Raw genomic sequence first — 25,886 nt, 5'->3', positions numbered from 1 at the left:
AGGGTGATACCTTTATATGACAAAAAAAATCTGTTCAACTGGTTACCCCAGGAAGACAGGATGACAGTCTAGGGTAAAACTATACTACATGCCCTGACCACTTTGTGGAGGGGGCTTAGATAATGTTGCATTACCTTGACCTTTTGACTGCAGAGTTAGGCATTTAATTAATCCACTCAAACAAATTACATGCTAGTAAAACCAAATACCAAGTTAGATCCTCATACCAAAAATTTATCAAGTAGACCTGTTTTTTAACACCCTTTTAAGAGGTACTTTATACAGTAGACTTTTATTTCTTACTTCAGCCTTTAATCTTCCAGAACACACATTTTCATGATGGTGAACATGCATACAAAATATTGGGTCCTTATTAAAAAGGGCAGTAAAGTTAACAATACTAATGATCTTCAACACCCAGTTCTAACTAAAGTACCTATTCTTGACTATTACCTTACATATTTGACTATACATGTACTAGAAACTGAAATACAACTTCTAAAGATGCCCATTTATTCTTAATTTCATTCCATAACAATGACTAGAAAAAAAGCTATGAAGTGGACAGAAAAGTGATTCAGAAAGGAAGATATTACTATGGGTAATCAGCCACCCAAATAAGCATTGAGCCTTGCATCAATTTAATAAATATGCATATTTCTTAACATAACAAAATGAAGTGGAAGTTTCCTATCTAAAAAATTTTTAAAGATCCCTAAATTGTCATGACTGATAACCTCAACATCCATGAAAATGATTTAGGATTAACAAATCAAGAGTCAAGTGGAGACATATCATATCTTTTAATACTGTAGAAATACAACATAATCATCTGTTTTGATATTTTGTTTCAAAGTCAATCAAAAATGAAAAATACCTCTATAACAAATTTTAACATGTTTCATTTTTATTTAATCCCACTCAAAAGCATAGGACATGGTTGTTTATAGGGAGTAGACTGCAATTGTATCAACAAAAACCACTAATGCAGAAATATGATGATAAAAATCATCAAAATAAAATAAAAAATAAAAAACATAACTATTTGTAATCTATAAAAAGTTAGGTAATAATACAAAATAGAAAATTTTGACAACTATGGATCATACTGATTTACCAAGAATTTGCGAACGAAATACAAATAGCCTTCAGTTTTGAATACTTTCAAAAGCAGAAATTCCAGACTAAAAATAGTCAAAGAAGTTTAAAATAATAAAATTGGCAAATAGGCTAATTAAATTAACTTTATATTTTGTATAAAGTTCATTCTTTCTTTGCCCCTAATAATTGTTAGGACCCTAAGCCTTTAAATAAAAGTAAATCAAAATATTCCTTTAGTATTTCATTAGTGGTGTGAAACCTTGTAGTACTAATTCATAGATATACACACAATTTTATTTAAGTAATGTGGTTAAATGCTTAATGCCCCTATTTGGTCCCTCATTTCTTAATGGTTTTGACCTCAAAATAAATACCAACCTTTCCTTTGTTGTAAAATTCTTTTTAAGACCCACAAACTAATTTTCAAGTTATCACTTGAAAACCAAATGTCTACTAAGACGAAGACAATATGGATGAGGACAGTGCCACTCCATATTATGAAAACAAAAATCTTGTGATACTATAAAAATGAACATCAAGTCTAACAAACTATCTACATGCATTCTTCTTCCTAAAGAATTTAATTAACAACAATCAGCTATGCAATAGCTTGATAAAAATCAAAGCACAAATATACAATTTTATGTTTGTTTTAAAATGTACAAAAAAACTCATGAATATAAATGTAAACCTATATTTTAACCTGCTTAAGTTTACTTTTAATTGTTAAAATTATTCTAACAGAAGGGAGATAATGAAAAAAGCAAGTTGTTATTGCAATAAAGTTCTCTTATGCAAGATATTCTAACTTGCTTTACATTAAACATATACTTGGCAATTTAATTATTCGTCTCCTAAGTTACCTAGGAGCAATAATAAAAAGTGACAATTTTTGTCAAATTAAATTCTCCATCATTTTATTTGCAAGTACTATGTATACAAATTTGTTTAATTTTCAAAATAATTTTCTGAGATTATCACCTCTACTTTTAAAGACATGCATGCAGCCATAGAACCTTAATCTTTCACCTTTAACCTTTAAAACATAAACAGTTACCTGTTAAGTTTCAATGCCTTCAAAAAGAAAATTGTCAATTATGACTAAAAAGAGCTTTGCAAAGCTCAGCAAAAATGTTGAACTCTGTTTAGATGAGCATGATTGGACACAATATTAGTTTCTGACACACTTAAAACATAGAGACTTACAAATCTGGTTTGGACACAATGTAGCATAAATTTTGAAATTCAATTAAAGGTAAAAAAAAGTGTTGCTATAAGGGTGCTTATCAAACAACTTTGCCTTCAATCCCTGTAACTAAAAAGTATAAGAGATGTACTGATACATTATAAATATAACACACAGGAAGAGATCTTCATAAGGAATCCAATGTATTTTTTTTCTTCAAAAATCTAACAAAAGATAAAGAAGTTGATGTTTTTTTTGGCTGTGGCCCAATCTAGTACTCTTTAATAGTTCAGTTTAGTTTAAACATATTTTATTGCTAAAATTTACAGGCAATTGGATTGGACATAAGTTATACCAACTTACAAAGAAACAAAATTTAAAAAGGAACAGATCAAATAAGTTTTACCCAAAATATCATAAATAAACTATAGTTAATGTATGCCAAGAAGAAGGAAGACGATAACGACAGGATAATAACCTTATATGACCAATTTTTTTTTTTTTTTGCAGCTGTATAAGTACAAGGCAGTAAGAGTTGTTGCACAAACATATATGAAATTGAAAACACACTATTGTATTCAGTTATATTATTTACTTAACAATCTTTACATTTTTCATTTTTTCATGTCTCTTTTGCAAAGCAATCTGTTTCTTTCGTTCAATTTCCTCAGCAGAAACTAATCCTTTTTCAGCACCTTTTTTATCTGAAAACACATCTGTTTGTGACTTGATATAATCACCTCTGGCAGTACCATCAATATTTTGAGAAGAACTTGTAGTGATATTTGTGCGTTCAAATTTTAACTTTTTACGATATAAAGCCTCCTGTCTCTTCCTTTCTACAACATCTAGTGATGACGCGAATGTACTTTTATCTGGGTTAGCCTGACCAACAATACTTTCTTGTTCAGGTTTTTGCTGCCTCTTCAGCAGTGCTGCTTGTCTTTTCTTTTCAATGTCTTCAGGCGAGCATTTCATTGGAAATTTGTCTAAAGATGATTTAACAGGTGTTATCTTTGGCTCTTGATTGTTTTCTCCTTTTCGTGCCTGTAAACGTTTCAAAGCTTCTTTTCTTTTGTTTTCTATTTCTTCCTGAGAACATTTTAGTGGAGATACTGGAACTATTTCACTGACACCTATACATAATTAAAAGAAAAAAACACTATGGGATAAGAAAAATCATTGGTTTCAATAAATGTGCTAAAATTCCACTTATTTTTTAAAAATCTAAAACGGGTTTTTTATAGGTTGCAAACAAGATTTACACTATACACTGACATTTAACTTATTCTGAGTAATGTACAATTCATTATTTTACTTCGAGACATTAAACATAGCAAAGTCACTATTGATATATGTTTATCTGACCACTGATACTGAATTTGTTGTATTTACTAGAAGTTATATTATAAAGACCATTGTCAATTTGATTCTGACATACATGATTAAAATTGAGTATTTTTAACCAAGTAAAATGCATTTCCCTTTTTAAAGATATCAAACATAGGAAAAAAATAATGCTTCACAGAGCACAACATGATACAACTGCAGTGGTTGAACCCTGAACATTTGGGGCAAATGTGGACACAATAATAGTTTTTAACAAACTTGAGCATAGGGACTTACAATTCTATGGAAACAACAACTGGTAAATTCAAATAAAAATTTTCAAAATCAGCCAAAAAAAAAAAAAAAAAGGGTCAATTTTTTGGGGTGTGGTCCATTTGACCCCAATAAAACTTGAAAATCATAAGAGATATCTGTACTGTTATTGATAAATGCAGGCATGGATTTTCATAAGGAATCTAATAAAAAAATATTTTGAAATTGGACCAAAAATAAAGAAGTTGATTTTTCTGGGGGTGTGGCCCCTTTCAAAAAAGGTCCAGAACACATCAAATCTACTTATACATTTTTTTGCCCACAATAAAAAAAATTAATTATCAAAATCAGATGAAAAACCAACATTCTACATGGGTGTTAATAAAAACACTTATTTTTACCCTTTTTGACCCCTAATTCTAAAATTCCAAATTAATTAGGAACTTTCCTTTAGTGGTTAATAAAATCCTTTCAACATTGCATTACAATTGGTCAACCACAACTTAAAAAGTCACATGAAAACAAGTGTCTACTGACAACATGGACGATGACGACAGCACCATACTTTTTATATGACTGCAATTTTTTTTGTGGTCGTATGAAAAACCATTATGCATATAGGTCTCAGCTAAGTATTAAATAGGTTTTGTCCTGGTGAAATGGAAATAACACATTGTAGTATTAAATGTGTAACAATATTATCACAGGATTGATTTTTACATTTGTAGATTTAAACCTTTAAATATACTTCTGATTCAATTAAAAATTTTTAATGATTGATTGAAATTCTATGTGATGTAAACAGAATCTTGCCAGACAATGTGCACAAAGTACATCATCTTTGTAAGAATGTGTGATGTCAAAACAAGTAGCTTGATGTAATGATGAACTGTAGCAGTAATTCGACAAAACCGTTTCACTGTCCACAAAAAATTTTCACTCATCCTAGGTGCCAGGAAAAGGGATTTCTAGAACACTGCCATTGTTTCAAGTACAATAGTACACAAAACATGGCGTTTTTGCACAAAAGTATAACAGAAAAATAGGGCATCTAATGGGCATTAATTGAAACCCTGCCACATTGTGCTGTATTTCATATCCATGAACACATTCTAAACTACAAATCATCACATAAGAATACCAGATCAAACTCAAATTCAAATCCATAATACTTTCACCTTTTTCAGCATTCCATGAAAAATTACTCCAATAAATAAGGAATAAAAATTACCAATTCATACTCCAAGAAAGAAACTCTAATTCAACTAGAAAAAAAAGCAGGAAAAACAGAACTGACAATGAAATTTTAACTTTATGAAGACTGCATAATAAACCAAAAAGAACTAACTTTCACAATTCCTTAATATTCAAAGAAAGGTATCTTCATTAAAAACAAATTTTGGGATAAAAACAACTTAAAATGGCTGTTGTTGAAATATCCAATCAAACTGAAATTAAATCGTGATCTGTATTTTATGATGCTCAATAATTACGTGAAGTTTGAAAAAAAGATCCTTCAATATTTTATTAAAGTTATCATTTGGAAACTGCCAAGCCAGGCAGACAGGCAACTTTACGGCGAGTATCACATCAAATATATAAAAACAGTGGAGTATGTAAATCCTACCTTTTAGTGAAGATGTGCAATTTCCAATATCACTAAATTTCATATCTATTTGAGTATCAGTCTTGGATTTTTCAAACTTTAAATGTCTATTCATCAAAGCAGCTTGTCGTTTTTTCTCTATATGCTCAGGTGAACACTTGAATGGACTGTTTGAAGGCTGAGAGTTTGTAGGAGTTGTTAGTGTACAACTCAATTCACATTTAACTTGGCAAACTTCATGTGGATGTTTTGTTTTAGATTCTCTCTGCTCCTTCCTGTGTAATGCTTCTAATCTCTTCATTTCAATTTCATCAGGGGAGCACTTAAAGGGGCTTTTATTTGGTTGAGAGTTTGGAGGAGTACACAACTCATTATCTGTACACTGTGTACTGTTCTGATAGGATTGCTTTTCTTTTAGTTGCTTCCTCTTCAAGGCATCTAACCTTTTCTTTTCAATTTCATCAGGTGAATATTTGAAAGTTTTTCCTGATACTGGATTTTTAGGTGGCAACTTTTTAATTAAGGTTTTATTCAATACCCCTGGTAAACTAGCTGTTTGGGTAGCTGAAAAAATATAAATAGAACTAACATCTGACAGTCAAATATTTTAAAAAAGAACTTTTCCTCTTGGTATTCTTGCCAGTTTTGAATATAAACATATTCACTAAAAACAGGTGTCTGTTTCATGAAAGTAAACTCCTGTGAAAATAATGCACATAGAGTATACTGTACTTTTACACTATTTTACATTCATTTACCTTAATCACAAACACTTACTTCATGAAATATAATGAAAATTATCAAAGAATTTGTTCAAACTTTGAAAAGAAATTGAAAAATTGAAAAAAAATTACATGAAGACAAAAAGCTTGAATATGATATTATAGGGACAATAGGACATATGACCAAGAGAGAGTAATCAAGGGAACCAAGGTTATAGCGATAGTCAAAAGAATGAAATCCAGGGACAAAGACCAGACATGGAAAACAGACATACACAACAAAGAACATAAAGTAACTAAAATCATACATACAAAGTAACAAAAGCAAATGAGCAACTCGGACTCCACTAAAAACTGGGAGCATGGACCAGGTGCACCAGTAGAGTAAGCATCCTCTGCTTTTCAAGAAACACCCGCCGAGTTGCTCATAAAGTTCCAGGGTAGACAAATGACAAAAGGAAAACTATGAACCGTTGAATAAATCAATTTTCATGGTGCAAATGGATACACCATAATGTTCCAAGAGTTCATGATGACCACCATAAAACTTCTGTAGTGATTACTTCAATCTTGTAGCAACATAACCCAATTCCAGAAGCCTATTTGTTAGAGTTCTAGCGCAATACAAAAAGTCTGCATAGTTTCGGCAAGCTCTGGCATAATGTACGAGTTGTGATATGAACACTCCATATGCAGGTGCTGAAGGGATGTTGCCATAGATGAGAGGAAAGTTGACAATTCTGAATGAAAAGTCATCACGTTTGTTGTAAAGTTTGGTCAATAGTTTTCCTTTACCATCGACTTCTAAGTGTAGGTCAAAATATGAGGCTGACCTTACAGTGTCTGTAGTATCCTTTATCTCAAGTTCTTTGGGGTAGATGCGATGTATCAAATCCCCGAAATTAAGATTGTTTAAAGATAATACATCATCTATATAGCGGAAACTTAGATTAAAGGATCTAACCAAACGATATTTTTTCTTTCAGATCAAATCAGCTATAAAGTCAGCCTCATAAGAGTGAAGGAATAGCAAATCACCAAAAACAATTCATAGGGACAATATGATATATGACCAAGAGAAATAGCAAATCACCAGAAACTATTTATAGGGACAATAGGACATATGACCAAGAGAAAGAGCAAATCACCAAAAACAATTCATAGGGACAATATGATATATGACCAAGAGAAATAGCAAATCACCAGAAACTATTTATAGGGACAATAGGACATATGACCAAGAGAAAGAGCAAATCACCAGAAACTATTCATAGGGACAATAGGACATATGACCAAGAGAAATAGTAAATCACCATAAATGTTTATTGGGACAATATGATATATGACCAAGAGAAATAGTAAATCACCATAAACTATTTATAGGGACAATAAGACATATAACCAAGAGAAATAGCAAATCACCAGAAACTATTTATAGGGACAATAGGACATATGACCAAGAGAAAGAGCAAATCACCAGAAACTATTCATAGGGACAATAGGACATATGACCAAGAGAAATAGTAAATCACCATAAATGTTTATTGGGACAATATGATATATGACCAAGAGAAATAGTAAATCACCATAAACTATTTATAGGGACAATAAGACATATAACCAAGAGAAATAGTAAATCACCATAAATGTTTATAGGGACAATATGATATATGACCAAGAGAAATAGTAAATCACCAGAAACTATTCATAGGGACAATAAGATATATGACCAAGAGAAATAGCAAATCACCAGAAATATATAAGTACTAACCAATCAAATATTCATCCAAGAAGCCACAGGCACTTGTTTCTACATATTTTTGTAAACATATACACTTTTCACAACATGATATGGATACTATATACATGTATATGGTAAAAGAAATCTCATAACAAGTACCTGAGGAAAAAAACAAGTTAATTGAGTATTTATTACAATCTCTTATATTGAAATTCAAGAGTAACAGGACCAAATGCTACTATCTTACATTCTACATCATCTAATATTTCCCACATTTGTCTCTCTGAAAGCTCATCTTCATCCGACATAAATAGGTCTTCACTTGCATTTTCCATTGCACAGACTGAAGAAGAATAAAATAAAAGATTATTTAACATTACTTCAGTCCTAAGGTAACACAGCCTAAAGCTTTATCATTTGCTATTCTTCGTGTTAACAAGATAGACTAATCACTGTCTGGAACTGCATTGCACTGCAGCTGTGTTTTATAGTTACTGAGGAAAATGCTACAAAAAATGTGTTCCAGGCGGATATACAGTACTGCGGAACATAATTCCCATAAAAATTACAGAATAAAAATTTCCTGATAAAATTCACGTCAACATACGGTGTTCTTGATACAGATCGAGTTTTATATAATTCTGTAGGGTAGTTTTAGAGCAGTTTTGATACATGATGATTTTCAGTAAATATCAAAGTTCAAAGATGCACAACTCCCATAAAAATCAAATAACCAAAATTTCCTGATAATATGCACAACTACATATGGTGCTCTTGCTATATACCAAGTTTTAGGAACTTACGTTGAATAGTTTAAGAGGAGTTGCTATGACAATCTGAAGTGTTACAGACAGACAGATGGACTCCTAGATCTGCTTCTGACTTTGGTGACAGAGACAAAAAATTATTCCAGTGCAGTAGCACATTTAAATTTGCACTGTTTTGTCACATTAATAATTTTTCTTTTGAACTTGCTGACATATATTTTTCTTATCAAGGAAGAGGCATAAGAAGTGGAACTTTTGCCAAGATATCAGAACACAAATATCATCTGTAACTTGTTTCTTAATCAGTTGTATCTAGCTAAATAATAAACCAAATGCAGGGATGCACCAACTTCCTTGCACCTATATTGACTCACCTGATTTTGTTTTGAATGCAGATTTGGGTGTTCTTGATCTTAACTTGTAACTTGTTGAAATACTCGGTGTTGACATGTGATCTTTTTCTTGTTTTAAAAAGTCTTGTCTACAACCAACAGATTCTGTCTTCATACTTGGCACAGTATCACAAGTATGTTCATTGTTTAATCCCTTGACACTAAAATCCATTGTATACTTTCCTCCTTTCATGCTTGTAATAGAATTCTGGGTTAAAATAGTTTTCTGACCTGTTTTGTTTTCATCCTGTTTTCCCACTGTAGAGCTCAAGTTCTCCTTATTAATATTCTTTGAAATACATTTAGCACTCTGACTAGACAGACAAGCACCATTTTTTTTGGAAAGCTTATTTTCATGAGACCTTTCATTACTTTTAGCACTTTTGATATCCGATACTGTATTTGATTTAGTTTTTGGTATCTCAAGAAAAAAACTGAGAGCATCATCGATATCACAAGTTTCCTCAACATCAGTGCAAACTTGGCTTTCTAATACATTATCTAACTCTGTTAGTTGACATAGTAAGTCATCAGACAAACTTGTATCAAATGTTCCACTAGATCTACGAGAGCATGGTGATTGCATTTGATTAGTATTGTTTATTTTAGAAAATCCACTCTTTACATTACTTCTAGAAATCATTGCTACATTGCCATTGTGCATTGTTGTTAGAACTGTTTTAGCATTTGACATTGCCATTCCAGTTGTGGACCTGGCGCACATGGATGGGGTATGATTGGAAAATACAGTGGAGCATTCTGATGAAGAAATACCATTTGTTACAGTTTTGTTAACAGATATGCTTGAATTATTCAGTCTATGTGAAAGTCCATTCCTAGTATCACAAAATCTACCCGGCTGGGATGTAGGTACAGTACAGTTAATAGATATTTGTGTTGTTAAAAGTGTTTGCTTTGTGCCATTAAATGAAGGCTGTGTTGATATACATGCACCTGAATTTTTATTTGAAGAAGCTGCAATGTGGGACACATTTGATCCTGCCCTTGAGTAATTCAATCTGAACTGAGATGTGTTAGGGAATTTTTCTTCCTCTGAAACTATTTGACTAGAGATTCTAGGAATGAAAGTTGAAGATGATTTTTTAACTGATGATTTAGGTACACATTGGTTTCTGACTGAAATGGATGAATAAATCAAAGTATCTTTTACTCTGTTCTCTGGTCTACTTCTTGAAATATTCAGAATGCTACTTGTTGATAACTTTGATGGGGTTGAGACTACACACATAGTCTTTTTAGAAACTGAAGTCTGTTGATTTGGAAAAGAAACAGATACTTTCCCAACATAGCTGGCCTCATTGTACTGGGTCATTAACTTTCTTTCCTTTTCCTGTGACTTTTCATACTCATGTCGATCATTGAAACTTCTATGTTTTTTGAAAGGGGATGCTTTCGATGTGATCTTAGAAAATCTTGTACATGTAACAGCAAGATTTCCTGACTTATTAACTGATTTCTGATTTTCCAAATATTTGCCTGATTTTACTGGGGGTTCCTCATTAATATCAGAATCAAGTTTCCTTTTGTTACTTTTTGGTTCACTATCCAACTGAGTAGCTTTTATTATAAAAGAATCATCTTCAAAAAGTTCATCATCGCTCCAGCTTTCTTCAATGTTCTGATTGTCATTATTAAGTTGGCTTTCCAAAACATCTCTAGATTCATCTCCAACAGATGCTGATCTTTAAATTGAAAAAAAGGAAAAGAAAAATTAAAATGTAAAGATAATATGAAACAGACCTTAAATAAATAGGCATGTACAATAATAGAGAACTATAGGTAAGTCTGGGTTTCTCATTTACTGTCAAAAGTACTTGTCATACAGTAGGAAATTTTAGAAAGACAAATTAGAGCATAAACAAGAGGCTCTCAGGAGCCTGAATCGCTCACCTGGTTGAATTTTGTCTTTCAAGGTCAATTAATTAAACAAGAAGTTGTCCAACAATATTGACTCAAGAAAACTTTGATAGGACTTATCATAAGGATCATTTCAGTAAATGGAAGTCTAAATCTATCATAGTTTTCAAGACATTGGCTGAAAACTGTAAAAAAAAAAAACCTGTCATTTTCCCCTGTCAAGGGCAATAACTCTTATAAGAAGGTGTCTGACAAATTTTATGCCTGAAGACTTTTGTAGTCCTAATAATAAGGATCACTGTCAGACCTCTATGTTCTATTGTTAGTAACGGCAGCCGTGTTTTTCAACGGATCAAAAATCCCAACATCAGTGCTATGCAGGATACCCCAAGGAACATTCATACCACGTTTGGTTCCAATTGGTCAAGTAGTGTCAGAGGAGAAGAGTTTTGAAAAATTGTTAATGACAATGGACGCCAAGTGATGGCAATAGCTCGCATAGCCTTCAGGACACACCGATAAACACCTTAATAATGGTAGAAATCACAAAATTTAGCACATGAGAAAGAACCAGCAGTCTCTTGTTTTAACCTTGTTATTTCCATTCTTAACCCCTTGTAAAAAAAGTATTTCTACTTATGTGATGTGTAGGTGCTTGACTTTTTGTCTCATGAGTCCTGATAATCAGAAATAATAAATTATAACTTCAATTTATGATTATTACATTTTACAACTAAGAAATATTAGTAAAGAAAACTGACGTTACCATTATTTCAAAGTTTGATGTTGTTTCATTTTCATTGATATCATTCATGGAGGTTTGCCATAGGTGTAAAAACATAATTGATCAGACAAACATAGTTATACTTACGAAACAGCTGATTATCATATATTTACAGCCTAAAAATTAATAGTTTGTGTCCCAAATGTAAAACTTTTTGCATTAATTTTTTAACACTATTATAACCTTCAAGATTATATGGTATAAAAGGTCTTTAGTAATATTGTAAAATTTCTTGTTTTTGCAGGGTACATATTTTTGCTAACTTCAAAAGTTTGCACAAAAACTGCAAAAATAAGTGTTTCAAGAATTTCACATTAAAGCATTTCATTTAAAAAAAATACAACTCTCTACCACTAACAATAAAATTATACATGAGCTGAAAAAAAAACTAAATAGATCTATCTTCTCATGCAGTAGACTAATGAATTTCTAAATTTTAAAGAAGAAGACCATGTTATTGGGCAAGTCATAAATATCGAAACTAATCTATTAAATTATATATGCCAAAAACTACACTCTGACCTCTATGTTCAGTTTTTAGTAACAGCAGCCATGTTTTTCCACAAATCAAAAATCCCCACATCAGTTCTAAGCAGGATACTACAAGGAACATTCATACCAAGTTTGGTTCCAAATGGTCAAGTAGTTTCAGAGGAGAAGAGTGTAGAAAAATTGTTAATCACGATTGATGACGACGACGGACGATGACGACAGACGCCAAGTGATGGCAATAGCTCACCTGGCCTTTTGGCCAGGTGAGCTAATAAAAATTGATCAAAGAATTGTTAAAACTTGCATTCAGACTTTATATCTAAAATTTAAATTGGTTTTAATCTACATATAGTCAAAAGAATAAAAATTACCCCGGTAAACTTTTTTGTGAATATTAATTCCAACCTGCCTGTAATATCGGACATTAAAGTGACTGTTACATGAAGTTATTGTGCTCAAACCTGAAAAATGTTTTTTTAGTAATTTTTTGTACCCCCAATTTTCATTCAGATGGAAAAACAATATAGCTTCCACTTTTTAAGCAGGGGTATAGAAAACCAAAACAGCTAGGTAACATTCCCCTATTCTACAGTTTATAGGGGTGGAGCGACAGGGATGTCCTGCATATATAGATTCTCTTTCAAAACTTGAATGGCTCAAAATCTTTCTGTCACAAGTGACATAAGGATGTGATTGTTTGAACATTTAACACAAACACATAGCATAAGGTTTTGCAGATTCCATTTGGTTGATACATCAGTGATATAACAACATAGCAGTGAATTATCAACGAAGTCAAATGTTATTTGAGTACAAATAGCTCCATCCCTCATAGGCACAGTCTAACTTCATTTTAGCCATATAACCTTAAAACACGAAAAGAAAAAAAAGGCATCCTTCATTCATTCCATTATACATAAAAATCGTTCAAGAGTTTTTGAATTATGGTAGAATGTGTGGACAGATAAGGAGAGAGAGTATACCATAATTTTCTATCAAAAGACAGGCTTTTAAAAAAACAGAACTAAATTTAACACACTTGAAAAAACTCTAATTTTCACCTTTTTCTAACATCTTCTGTGGCAACATCACCCTTGCATGGACTTTCTACAATTAACCAAAAGAAAAAATACTACAAAACACATTTTTTTTTGTGTAAAAAAATAAATCAAATATATTACACTGGTATGTAGTGTAATACTAAAATAATAAACATGCAATAGTAACCAATATCATAAAAAATCTAAATCATACAAAATAACATAAAAGATAATTTCACACCAGAATAAGAAATTGAAGGCAACTCAAATTAGGCCAATGAAGGTTCCTGAGATTTAGACGATGAAATTTATAGGACAGACACCTTAAAAAGCAACATATTATTCCAGTTAATGACAGAAATTTGACTGTGGCCAGGCCCAAAAGCTCAATATGAACAATACAACCAATCTAGATTAATTTGCATCTAATTTCAAACTGTTCACATAATTGGTTGTTGCGATTTTTATGATAAAATTGGCAAAACCCTAAAAAAAAAGTAACTTTTGTGAAGATAATTTACAAGATCCTAAAATATAATCAACAAATGTATTCTGACAAACATGAAGTAGATGTGTGACAGAATAAAAAAACTTACACATACTGCAACTAATGAAGATGAAGTGGCATACCAAATTTCAATTCATTTGAAACTGTTGCTTGGATTTTAGTGACAAAATTTTATTAGATGTACCCTACCTAAAAACACCATTTAAAAGGTATTGGCTCAGAACCCAAAAGGCAGGGGAATAAAATTATTTTTTTTCACCTTCACATTTTTCTAAGGCTAATCTAAGTTTTTCTGCCAAGGCATCAGACAGACTAACATTTCCTGTTGTAGGTTTAGCTTTTGCTTTTGTTCTGTTTTTTCTTCTTCTGTCTCTGAAAAAAAAACATCAAAATTTGCATTACTGTTTATCCAGTGTACAAAACTTTAGTAGGGACATACCAACCTGTCAATTTTGATCAAATGAGTATGTATATAAATGGAAATCACGCAGGAGGAGGTACAATGTCAAATTATATTCTTAGTCAATTATTTTAAAAATAAGATTTACCATACCAATTAAAATACAAAAATAACAATCATTAATATTGCAAAGCTACATGATTTCATCATTTTTTGCACAAACTCTCCTTTATTAAACTGCTGATTTCCTTTCCCAGCACAAAAGAGCAAAATGTAAATTTTCAATGGAAAGTAAGGGATCACATGTAATTATTTCAACGTAAACAGCAGCAGCATCAAAGGCAATATTATCATAGATCATCACCACTTCTTGTCAGTCTCATCATTTTACCTGTACTAGCTCAAGCAAGAAAATTAATCTCTTGAAGATAAGCAGTGATAATCTATACAAATCGAACTAAAGATTTATCAAAGACTAAAATGCTAACTGTTATCAATCAAGCTATAATATTATTTCACAACTACTGCAATAAATAACTTGCAGTAAAAAAAAAATTATTCTTGGAAATTAACCTCTGAGTGTTTTGATCACTTCTGATTGTACATGTACTACTATCATTCACCCACAGTCCTGCCAATGGTTTCCTACTTGTATCAGTCGGTTCTTCATCCTACAAGAGATCAATGTTTAAGTTTTCTTTAACCTTGACTTTTGTGTAATTGGTAAAGAACCAAGATAGAAAAGTTGGTATTGTCTTCATAAGCACATGTGTAAATATTGTTCATTTGTGATGACCCAAAACTTTTCTTAAGAAGATTTTTGAAAGAAAAAAACACTCACAGATTTGGAAATATATGTGAAAAACTTCTGTCTGACTCCTTTGTTCTATTTTTAGTAACAGCAGCCATGTTTTTCAATAGCTCTATGCAGAATACCTCAAGGAATATTCACACACAGTTTGGTTATAATTGGTCAAGTAGTGTCAGAGGAGAACAGTTTTGAAAAATTGTTCACAAAGACGGATGATGAAAACGGATGCCAAGTGATGGCAATAGCTCACATGGCCTTTGGCCAGATGAAATGAATATCATTAACACAGAAAACTATATAAAAAGATGATTTACTAAAACTTCAGGTATAAATGAATATCAAAGCTGGGATTGTCTAAGTACACCATTTCTTTGCACATAAGAAAACTTCATTTATGGCAATTTTACAAAGTGTCCACCTTTAGATTAGACTGTTGTCTGTTTCTCTTCTGTTATCCCTTAGGCGGAAGTTTACGTCATTCTCCATAAAACTTCAGGAAACGTAATAACGTCATTTACAGAACGTCAACGTTAGGAAAAGCAGAATCACAACAAATAAACTCAAAATTGTTCCATTTTTTTTTAAACCCAAAAAAGTTGTTTCATCTTTGTTTTTATCAAACCAAAAGAAAAAAATTATTTTCGTTTATAAAAGAAATACACAAAGTTTTATACATATTCAATCAGTATATGTTGAATAAAGTAAAAAATAATTACACCTTAGTGTTATGTTTTACGCTATCTTTTAGACAAATATAGTTAATAAGGATTGGAAGAAAGAAGGGTCATACAGGCATAAAAGTATGATGAATTAATTTTTCTCTTCTGTTTAGTGTTGATCTGTTGTGTGTGTGTGTGATTTTTTTTAAATTAATATGTAAGATGAATGATGCATATATATAATCTGATAATATAAATTATTTGTACCTTTAATTCTACATTTTATAAGTTTTAGGCAATTAATCATGTTTGCTTCCCGTTCCATAAAATAGCATTGTACTTGAATCAAACTTGTATAAAATTTGGTGATCATCGTGTCTCAGAGTATGTTTCGTTGAAAACAGAATCAACGATGATGAGGCAAATATACAAGTCATGCATTACTGTTTCCTACTCAACTACATAACACTACATGAGTGACTATACATATATATATCTTAGTAACCAGTTGAAAGTCACTCATGTTTCTCATGCTTAACTACAGACAGACAAACACACAAATCCCTGAGCAATGTGTTAAATGTTTTCTGAATACAATAGCTGAAACATAATAAGCACACACATCATACATTTCCTAATCTTCAACGGTCCTGTCTGTCTCCCGGAGAGAGCTTAAATCCTGCCACTTTCGAAATTTTCGCTATTCATCAGCCATAATGATGAAAAGGGAAGTTAAGAAGCCAAGAAGTGACACTCTTCAATTCTGGATCAAAATTCTTTTGTAGAGTTTCTGAAGATTAACATCAATGCAAACTGTATCTCTACTAAAATGCATGAAAGCTTGGCTACCTTAAATTCGAAAGCATATCTTAAATTCAAAAACTAATTTCATTAAATGGATATTATACCACTAAACCTCAGATGGTTCACTGGTCAGGCCATGCTTATATAGACGCGCCTGCTTTTGTTTTTGTTTTTTCAAGATTTTCAAGAGGCGGATAACAAAATTTTGAAGATATGGATTGAATACAAACGTAACTCAGGATGTGGCTGACTGAAATAAAAGACAACTTTGTTCACATAAAATATAGACGCTAAAATTTACATGTAATATTCTAAAAGACGACAAAAAGCTGAACTGCAGACAACAATAAGCACGACAGGACCATTTGGCACAAATATTATATAAGACCTGTCATAACAAATACTTAAACTACATGGAAGGCTATTAAGCACCAAGATATACACATGCACGTGAAGAATTTACATGTACATTCATGCTCATCCTGAGCGGTGCATCAAAGTACTTCATCAGGTAACAGTTTTTATATAAATATGTGTATGTAAAGGAATAAAATGCATTGCGACATTTATTACAAACATAATTATCTTTTGACAGTGTGCTACAGGTTTCTATACAATAATGCATATACAAGCTTATATAAAGCCTCTCATTTTTATACTACATTCAACACAAAAGTAAATCATAGTGTAGAACAATCTTTTATCAAGGAGATTTATACGGATATTAGAGCAAACAAATACTGAAAACTATAAGATTCAAATTTTAAATCCCTAGAAAAATCAAATGTAAAGGACAGTGACGCAGTTCAAAGTAAGTACATTCACGTACATGCATGCATGTTCATAGCAGTGGCTATATCAAACTCCACATCTGATCAAAGATTATTTCATACTTTATTTCATTCTTTGGAATAAAGTTGAGATAAAAGCTCTTTAATTAGTATATCTACTCCACTTGCTACAGTGTAATCAGGATTTCAGTGTATATTACACAGGTGGCCAGGTGCTTAATCATGTGACAGTTAGCTAGGTCACATCATATATGTACAGGTAAAGTTGGACTTTTTGAACCGATTTTAAGTGTGGTTTTTGAAGGTTTTTTGTTAAATGCACATAGAGATCCAGAGTTAACCAAAAAATCCTTTTTCCTGAAGAAAGAATGAATAATTGCACATTTTCAGTTTCAATCTTTTTTGGTATACTCAGAATAAAATAAGTGGCAAACGAGTGAAAAATGCTATTTTATGTAGAGAATAGCCTTCTCGGCGGTTTTTGTGCATTCGTTTCTCAATTGTTACTAATTAAATTACGAACTTAATGCATAAATAGAAATTTTACAATATGAATTACATTATTATTTAGTTTTCTTCTGAATTTATGATAATTTTTTTACCAATTATTTCAGTAGGCAGAACAAAGCCTTATGGACCCTCACCCTTTGCACACATACTTCTTCAACCCCTTGTACAGAGAAATAATTTACAAAAACAATTCATCAAAATCAGATAAAAATATTTAAATATACAGTAAAACCCTGACCTCTAAAACAAGATGTTTTGGCCCCTCTGATCCCTTGGTAGACAAAAACAGTGGTAAATATTCCCATACTGATTGAAAAATACAAGTGTGGACTTCAAGATGGAATCCAACGATAAACCATTTTCAAAATTGGATCAGAAATAAATTTTAAAAAATTATGTTTTGGGGGAGGCCCATTTGTCCCCTTATGACTCAAAAACTGTAAGATCTGTAAGTCTGAAATCTGAACTGAAAAAAGCAAGCAGTGATGTTCATAGGGAATCCAATAAAATCAGACAAAATATTTAAAAGTTGATTTTTAGGGCATAGCCCCACTTTTGCCCCTTAAAGACTGAAAATGCTAAATTCTATTGTTAAATATTTTAAATATTCTCAACACAGAATTTTATAAGAAACAAATTTAAAAAATTGAATGAGTAGTAAACCTTCTACATCAGTTTAAAATAAACACCTATTTTATCCCTTTAGGCCCCTTTTTGCAGAACAGTATGGGCCATTGACACCATTTTAAATAGCAAGCTTCCTCAAGCAGCAAGTAACAATATATATAAAATTTCATGACATTTGGTTCACTATAACTATAGTTATCACAGGGAAACCATAATAATAACGCAAGACAATGACAATAGCATCATAATATAATATGACCACAAAGTTTGCAATTGCATAAAAATGAAAAATCAGAAATTAATAAAAATTTCAAGGGAAACAATTCACAAACATTTCATGAAAATAGGTGCAACCACTACTGAGTTACAGTCTGAAAAATTCACCTCTTTTTTATGAATAAAGACCCATAACTCTAAATCAAAATTTCATAATGTGAAAGGAAGCTTTCATTAATATAGGGAAACAATTCACCAAAGTTTGATTGAAATTGCAGCACAAGTTTTTGAATTTTGGCCTAAAAACAGAAAATTATCCCATTACTGAATATACAAAGACCTATAACTCAAAGGGGAGCTCACATCAATCAAAAGAAAAATATCATCACCAAAGTTTCACAAAAATTGGTGGCATCATTTCTGAGTTATTCTGAAAAAAAAGAATGACAGAATGGAAGAATACGTCCCATCATAAGACAGGCGTATAAAAACTTACAGGCAGTAAGGAAATAAATGTTTTTTGAATCTCAGCAGCTCTTACAGAAAGCTGTACTTAGATAAGGTAACACATAATACTCTTATCCAAAATGAACATATATTCATTGTATATATCATATCCTTATAATTCTGGAAAATTGTGCCCTCTGTCCATAAAGGTAATGTTCTAGTTTGATTACAATAATAAATGAAGGATTTTTTTTCTATCCTGATTTTAAAACTTTGATCTATTAATGAAAAACTTACATCTTCACACACATGTAGCTGAGTAATAATGTTAGATACATCACTGTAATGCCTTCGTCTACTTCCTACAAAATAAATATGACAGTATCACCATGACATAAATTCTATTATTCAAGCTAAACAGCATAACACTGTATCATATTTTAAGCACTTTACTATTAGGGTCAAAATGAGGCAAAAACAGAAACTAAGAAAGAAAAAAAAACACACAACAATCTTCAATGTAAAAGAGCTCCTGTACTTCACTAAAAATAGTGAGCCTGAAATCATTGCACCACTGCTTTTCTCTAAAAAATCATCCAATAAGTTATTTATGCCATGTCTGTTATTAATAGAGAGTAATAGAGTGCAAACCATGAAATTTTTGTGCCAGATAAATTTTGTTATTTTCACGCCAAGATCTGTAACATGAAAAATTAACTGTCGCAAATAATTTCTTTGGAGAACATTACAGTACAATTTGATGAATGATTGGGAATTTAACTGTGCGAAATTGGGAAAATTTATAGCAGATTTATAGAAGAAACCGTGAAAAAAAATTCCCAGCTTACAGTAACCTGTTGTTTCTTGACACATTGTATGGTTCACAAGTTCAATTTTCTGCACAGTTTGTTTGTTGAATGTGTTTTAAAAAAAATGTCAACTAGATTAGAAAGGTGCATGTACATTGTTAATTAAAAAAAAGTTGTACACAATTTTTCAGAGTACATGTACACGTATTTTTAAAGTGACTTTAAGTCTTTTCTATAGAAACAATGTATTAATAGGATAGCAGAGATTTAAAAAGTCTTCAAATAATGAAATTTAATGCAATGAAATGTAATATGGCTATATTTGGTATCATTTTAAAATCATTCTACTTTCCATTAGACCACAGATATTTTTCATCATGGTGAACCCAGGGAAGAATTTGGCTAAACCTGGCTAAACAGTTTTGGAGGTATAAGTGAAAAACTGCTGTCTGACACCATATGTTCAATTCTAGTGATGGAGGCCATGTTTTTTCACAGATAAAAAATTCCAACAAAAACATCCAACTAGAGGCTCCATTAAACCACAGATATTTCTCATCATGGTGAACCCAGGGAAGAATTTGGCTAAACCTAACAGTTTTGGAGGTATAAGTGAAAAACTGCTGTCTGACACCATATGTTCAATTTTAGTGATGGAGGCCATGTTTTTTCACAGATCAAAAATTCCAACAAAAACATCCAACTAGAGGCTCTAAAGAGCCCTAGTCACCCCCCTGATTCAATAAGCAACATCTATTGCAAGAGTGCAACCCAGCCAAATATTAGAAACATTCCTTTACTTATATGAGTGCCAAACAAGGAAGTACAGGTTAAATGGTCCTGTGACAGTTATAACACACAAATCTGTGTTTAAAATGGTAAAGAAAAAACAAAATATTTGTGTGAAAATGTACTCTTGTCAGCCACATACTGGTGATCACTTTGCCTGTTTTTATGCCCTATCATTGTTATAAAATTATTCTACTATATTCTTTAAATTTAAAACAAGACACTTCTTAAGAAGTACAGGAAGCATGAGCACTCTGCAAAGCTGAAAGAATTGATGTTAATTATCTTAAATGAGGTCTGGTGGTAAAAAATGTATGTTTTGTAGATAAAGCCATACAGTTTAGGTATCTAAGCCTATTTATAATGCAACTAACTAAGTAAAAGCTTAGTGAACTTTGCTTTTGTTAATTCATAGCTCAGGAATACTGAAAACCATCTATAATGAAAATCTGAAGAATGAATATAAAACAGAAAAAGCTAAAATGTATTTCCCAGCTTAAAGTTTTTTTCATTAAACTGCTTATAGGAGGTAAAAGGGTAGAAATACAAGTACTTTTTAAATCAATTACATATATTAATGCATTAGAGATATAGAGTTACTAGATGTTTTTTCTAATCAAGACTAAATCACTTACCTCTTCTTAAAATAACAGCATCTGGAGACCTACAGTCCCAAGCAACATCAGACTGAGAATCAAAGTGCTGGGAACATACTAAAACTTCATCCTTGAATGGTGTATCTATAAACGAATGGGTTCTATCACTTTTAGGGGTAACAATATCCAATTTAGAATTATCTAAAAATAAATAGTTAAAATATTAAAGGTATTATTTGAATTGTTGTAAAGATAAAATCAAGATTAAATCAATGTGTACCTCATCAGCCATTTAATGCAAAGGTGGTCTTTCCCTTTAAGGCTTCATAGAGTCAGGCCAAACGTGTTACTAGGGTTAATGCAGTGCTTGCCTTTAGCCACTAGCCTTAAGCTTTGGACTAGTAAAAATGGATTCAGGCTAATGAAATGATGTGTACTATCAGGCTAGTTGAATTCTATACAGTCCTCTATTATTCAGGCTTGTAGTTGAGAATTTTGAAGGAAATGACTGTTAATGGACAAGATACCCACTTTGTCACATATACCTGCCAACCTTTGACAGTTATCCTGGTAGTTTTAGGCCAGGCAACATGTGAATGGACAATTTCATGACAAATTTTGATAATTGAATGGGTTTTACTGTATTAATGTATGGATGACACCTCTCTAGTATTAACATCCCTCTTTGGCTTTTTTTTTCAGTTGACCTATTGTTTTATGATAATATATGCATGTAACATACTAAACAGAGTCTTTAACAAGAGGGAAGAAAATAATGTTTTCGGGAGGCTAATCTTTAAAAGTAGCCAGGCTAAGATCTTTCTTCAAAAATAAGTTTGTTCAACAAATTGGCTAAACTTAGGCAAGTTCCTCTTCACATGTACAGCATACCATAAAGATTTTTAATTTCCCTTATACAATGTGTTCATGTGTTTGTATCAGTAATACTACTTGATTTGTATCAAAATGTATTGTATCGTCATCCTTGTATCTCAGTACTGAGGCAGGTGTACCATTGCAGCCCTATGTATTTGGTCCTCCTCACTTAAAAAGGATTACAAAAATTGGAATCAGTTCAAAGAAGAGCCACATTAACAGTGTTCTAGGAATTCCACTTTCCCATCACCCATTACAAGAGAAATTATGATGTGGGAAAGTTGTTTACTATGCTACAATTTCCCTTTGAAAAGTAGATAGCTTGAATTTCTTAAAGAATTTATTAAATTTGGAAAGCAAATTTCAAGTGTGAGAAAGTTCATCCTTGTATACAGTTTACCTGTGGAAACCAATTTTTTTCAAAAATCCTAGAACAATGCACAAGAATTGTAATTAAAGACATTGATCATCTTAGTACTGAGTTTAGGTTTACCATATTGAATATTGTAGAGACAGATGTGATATGATTCTGGTGTTAAAAGCTTTACATAGTATTGACAATATAGACTGGATGAACTTATTTTCACTTGAACCATCAACTTCCACAAGGGGTCACTCGCTAAATACATGTAGAACATCACAAAGACTGAATACCTTCTCCTTAAGTACATGTATAAAGAGAATTGGAATTGTTCATCTAATTCTACTGTTACTGCAAGGCCCATCAATGCTTTCAAATAGGCTATAAATGATGAGGAATGGAACCCATATAAATTTACCTGTTCATGTTTATTTCTGAAGTGTTTAAGTTTCTATACAAGTTACACATGTATTTTTGCACAAACCCACACATAAGTCCATACCTTGGTAAGGTCTAAAATGAGTAACCCCTACCAATACTAACTTTTCCACGTACCCAAATAATGTTTCGCTGAAATATTCATTTTACAATATGTTAAGAACTGAAAATTGCATGAGATGTGCAACAGTCTGTTTCAATTCATTTCCATATTTTTCTAATATTTCTTGTTTGATCGTTTTTCTGATTTCAAAAGGTCTAAAATGTGTAACTAAAAGTTACCATATTAAAGTAATAATTGACTATTTCTCACTTTCCTGCCTGAATTTTACGTTTTTTTCTGAAATCATTGTGAGGTTAAACCTTTTCTTAAAGACTGCAGGGTTCTCAGTAGGATTTTTTACGTGGTGAGTCCTGGGACTCACCGCTTTAAGGAAAGGTGAGTCCCAGATGAACTTGGAGGGTCCCACCCTTTTTTATCGGTTTTAAAATAAGTTAGAGTGCTTCATTCATTATTTTAGTGTGTACATCATATGTGTATGTGCAATGATACAAAACCATATCTCACTGCAATTATGCATGTCATCCATATTCAAATGTGTAGAGTAACCTCAGCATCTTTTTTTATTTGAAAACAGACTTATTCTGTTTGCTGGCTTCATGACATGACTAATGTGAAACAAAAAACAAAAATATTGTTGGTCATGCACCTCACACTACAGTTGTGGCTTCAAAGCCAGTTCATGATCATGCGAATTCTCATCTTGTGACCTAATAAATAGTTGATTTATATGTATGACTTCAATTTTTTTTCACACAGTATACACATTGCATCTTAGTATATGTACATGTACATTAAAATTTAAGTTAAAAAATTTCATTGATGACACTTCTGATACTTCAGTACAAATAATTAATCTTTTCCTTTTAAAACGAAGACAAAAATGTTTCCACAAAATATTACAACTTTCCTTTCCTCAAATAATTCAAAATTGGACTTGAAACATTAGTTTTAATAAATTTGGCTTCTGTCTAATCTCAAACTGTTACCCCAAGCCTTGCAATCACCATTACTGTGTAAAAATCTATCAGCTAGACTTACCTCCACTGTGACTAGGACTAATTCCTGTGCAGTATTCACAGTTAAACATAAAAAAGAAACAACTAACACCTAATTTAAGTGAATCTTTACTGCTGATAATGAGTGTGTAAACAAACAGTACTAATCATCTTTCACCTAGACTGACCCCATGCCACAACCAGATCAAGTTCCTGTGCATTTTTCACAGTTTAAAAGTAAAACAAACAATAATTTCCATAATTTAATGAAGATCCAAAGAAAATAGCCAACTGTGAAGTAAAATTGCAACACTTATTTGAAATGATCTGTATTTCTCATTTTGATTATGCAATCGAGAAGTCACAAAAGTACAACGATGTACAGGTAACAAAAAATCCAGTTCTGAACAGACTTCATCGTAAAACAAATCTGGTTCTTCTTTACAGAATTTGTTTCTTCTCATTTTAAAATTAATTGTCACAATATTTTATCAAATACTTCATAATTTAATTTTTTCGTTAATTTTTTTTTTTGTAAGAAAATCATATGATGAACATCATGTGTAAATAACTGTAAACTTCCAGCTGTCAAGTTGTCAAAAAATGTTTAAACAGAGTTTTTCCACGATTTTTAGGATAGTTATAATAATGAGAACCTTGCTTTGGTTAAAGTTATAAAAGATTTGATATTAATTAAAAAAAAGAAGTGATTCGGTTTGAATTCTGTACCATACCTAGCGACAATACCTGTACTAGCAAAGAGTGGAGACCATCTTAACCAGGATGAAAAAGAAAGTCTCATAAACATAGTCTTATGTGGTTTTAATTTATCGTCAATGAATATTTTGACAATATTATGATATTTTATGTCACATATACATTAAAATTGTGCAGATAACAAAATTTCCTGACTTTGATTTGGGTTACAGGAAATTTAAATTACACATTTTAGTCCTTTTGAAAGCAGAAATTCAAATAAAATCAAATTTTTTGTAAAGCATTTTAAAATAATTCTTGCCAAGCCATAATGTTATTTTGTACATGTGTACCTAGTCTGAATTTCCTCTGACCCTGCAACCCTCCTTTTTTTCATTTGGATATTGATATGTCGGATTGGGGTCAGAACGATGCACCATACAAAAAGTTGGAGCTTCTGACTAATGTGTACCAAGTTTCAGCTGGAAATATCAAGTAAGAAATCGGCACAAAAATATTTGGGTACGGGTTACACATTTTAGACCCTACCCTACCCTATACGTTTAAGTTTATGTAGGACATGAAGATATTGTAGTTTATTATGATAGAGAAACCTAGCACCAAAGATGATGAGGGGTCTAGAAAAGCCTTAGGCTTAGTTAAGTAGTTATTTTCCAACCCAAAGATCAAGGTATCAAGGTAACCTTATGCATACTGTACATGTACAAAAAAGTATTATAAATACATTATAACTTCTACTCCTAGTCCTAGGCCCTACCAGTACAAATTGGTGATTGTCTTTGATAATGTGAAGGAGATTCAACAATCAAGGGTAGTTCTTTCTTTGGTGACACACATAATTCCCTCTTTTTCAACAATTTCGACTGCAAGTTTTCATTTATGCAACAGCTGACACTGCTATCCCCCTTAACAGCTGGCTGAGGCCAGTGAGGGTTATGACTTCTATCATTTACTGCAGACTGACGTTTTCCTGAGGTCGATAATTTGTTTCGAGATGACCTCCTCAATTCCGTATTTGTGTCTAATACATTGGTGCCTAATTTCTTCATTCCTACATTTTGTAAATTTAGAACGGCGCTACAAAGTTGAAAGTTTCGCCGGAAGTTGTGGACGACGAATCGGGGCACACTAACCCAGGAAGTCAATAACGGGAGAAG

The 25,886-nt window shown here is 31.9% G+C and overlaps 1 protein-coding gene across 3 annotated transcripts; it reads right to left on the bottom strand.

Moving 5' to 3' along the window:
- Nucleotides 1-784: 784 nt before the first annotated feature.
- On the bottom strand, nucleotides 785-25,866 carry LOC148623911 (uncharacterized). 3 transcript variants are annotated; one of them, XM_088566212.1, is made up of 10 exons: nucleotides 25,487-25,866; nucleotides 21,318-21,479; nucleotides 19,382-19,446; nucleotides 14,793-14,890; nucleotides 14,079-14,191; nucleotides 13,333-13,378; nucleotides 9,100-10,820; nucleotides 8,206-8,301; nucleotides 5,517-6,059; nucleotides 785-3,423 (listed from the first exon to the last, which is right to left on the bottom strand). In XM_088566212.1, the coding sequence occupies exons 1-10, from the start codon at nucleotides 25,776-25,778 to the stop codon at nucleotides 2,879-2,881; spliced, it is 3,681 nt and encodes a 1,226-aa protein (XP_088422338.1). In that variant the 5' UTR covers nucleotides 25,779-25,866; the 3' UTR covers nucleotides 785-2,878. The 3 variants fall into 3 exon arrangements, with proteins under 3 accessions (XP_088422338.1, XP_088422340.1, XP_088422341.1); XM_088566214.1 differs by having other exon boundaries at nucleotides 21,318-21,422; nucleotides 25,487-25,848; XM_088566215.1 differs by having other exon boundaries at nucleotides 25,694-25,848.
- Nucleotides 25,867-25,886: the final 20 nt, after the last annotated feature.

The sequence above is a fragment of the Perna viridis genome, chromosome 2 (assembly GCF_037379345.1).
Source record: "Perna viridis isolate PV_CMFRI_1.1 ecotype Kerala chromosome 2, ASM3737934v1, whole genome shotgun sequence".
Lineage (NCBI taxonomy): Eukaryota > Metazoa > Mollusca > Bivalvia > Mytilida > Mytilidae > Perna > Perna viridis.
The sequence above is the reverse complement of the archived record's forward strand: the minus strand, read 5'-3'. Positions and strand labels throughout refer to the sequence as shown.

Excerpts from the sequence above, each read along its gene's own strand:
- LOC148623911 (XM_088566212.1), bottom strand. The coding sequence starts at position 25,778 with ATGAAGAAATTAGGCACCAATGTATTAGACACAAATACGGAATTGAGG. Across the intron at positions 14,891-19,381 it reads AGCTACATGTGTGTGAAGAT|GATGAAGAACCGACTGATAC; the intron begins GTAAGTTTTTCA and ends GATCTCTTGTAG. Across the intron at positions 8,302-9,099 it reads TGCATTCAAAACAAAATCAG|TCTGTGCAATGGAAAATGCA; the intron begins GTGAGTCAATAT and ends ATTCTTCTTCAG.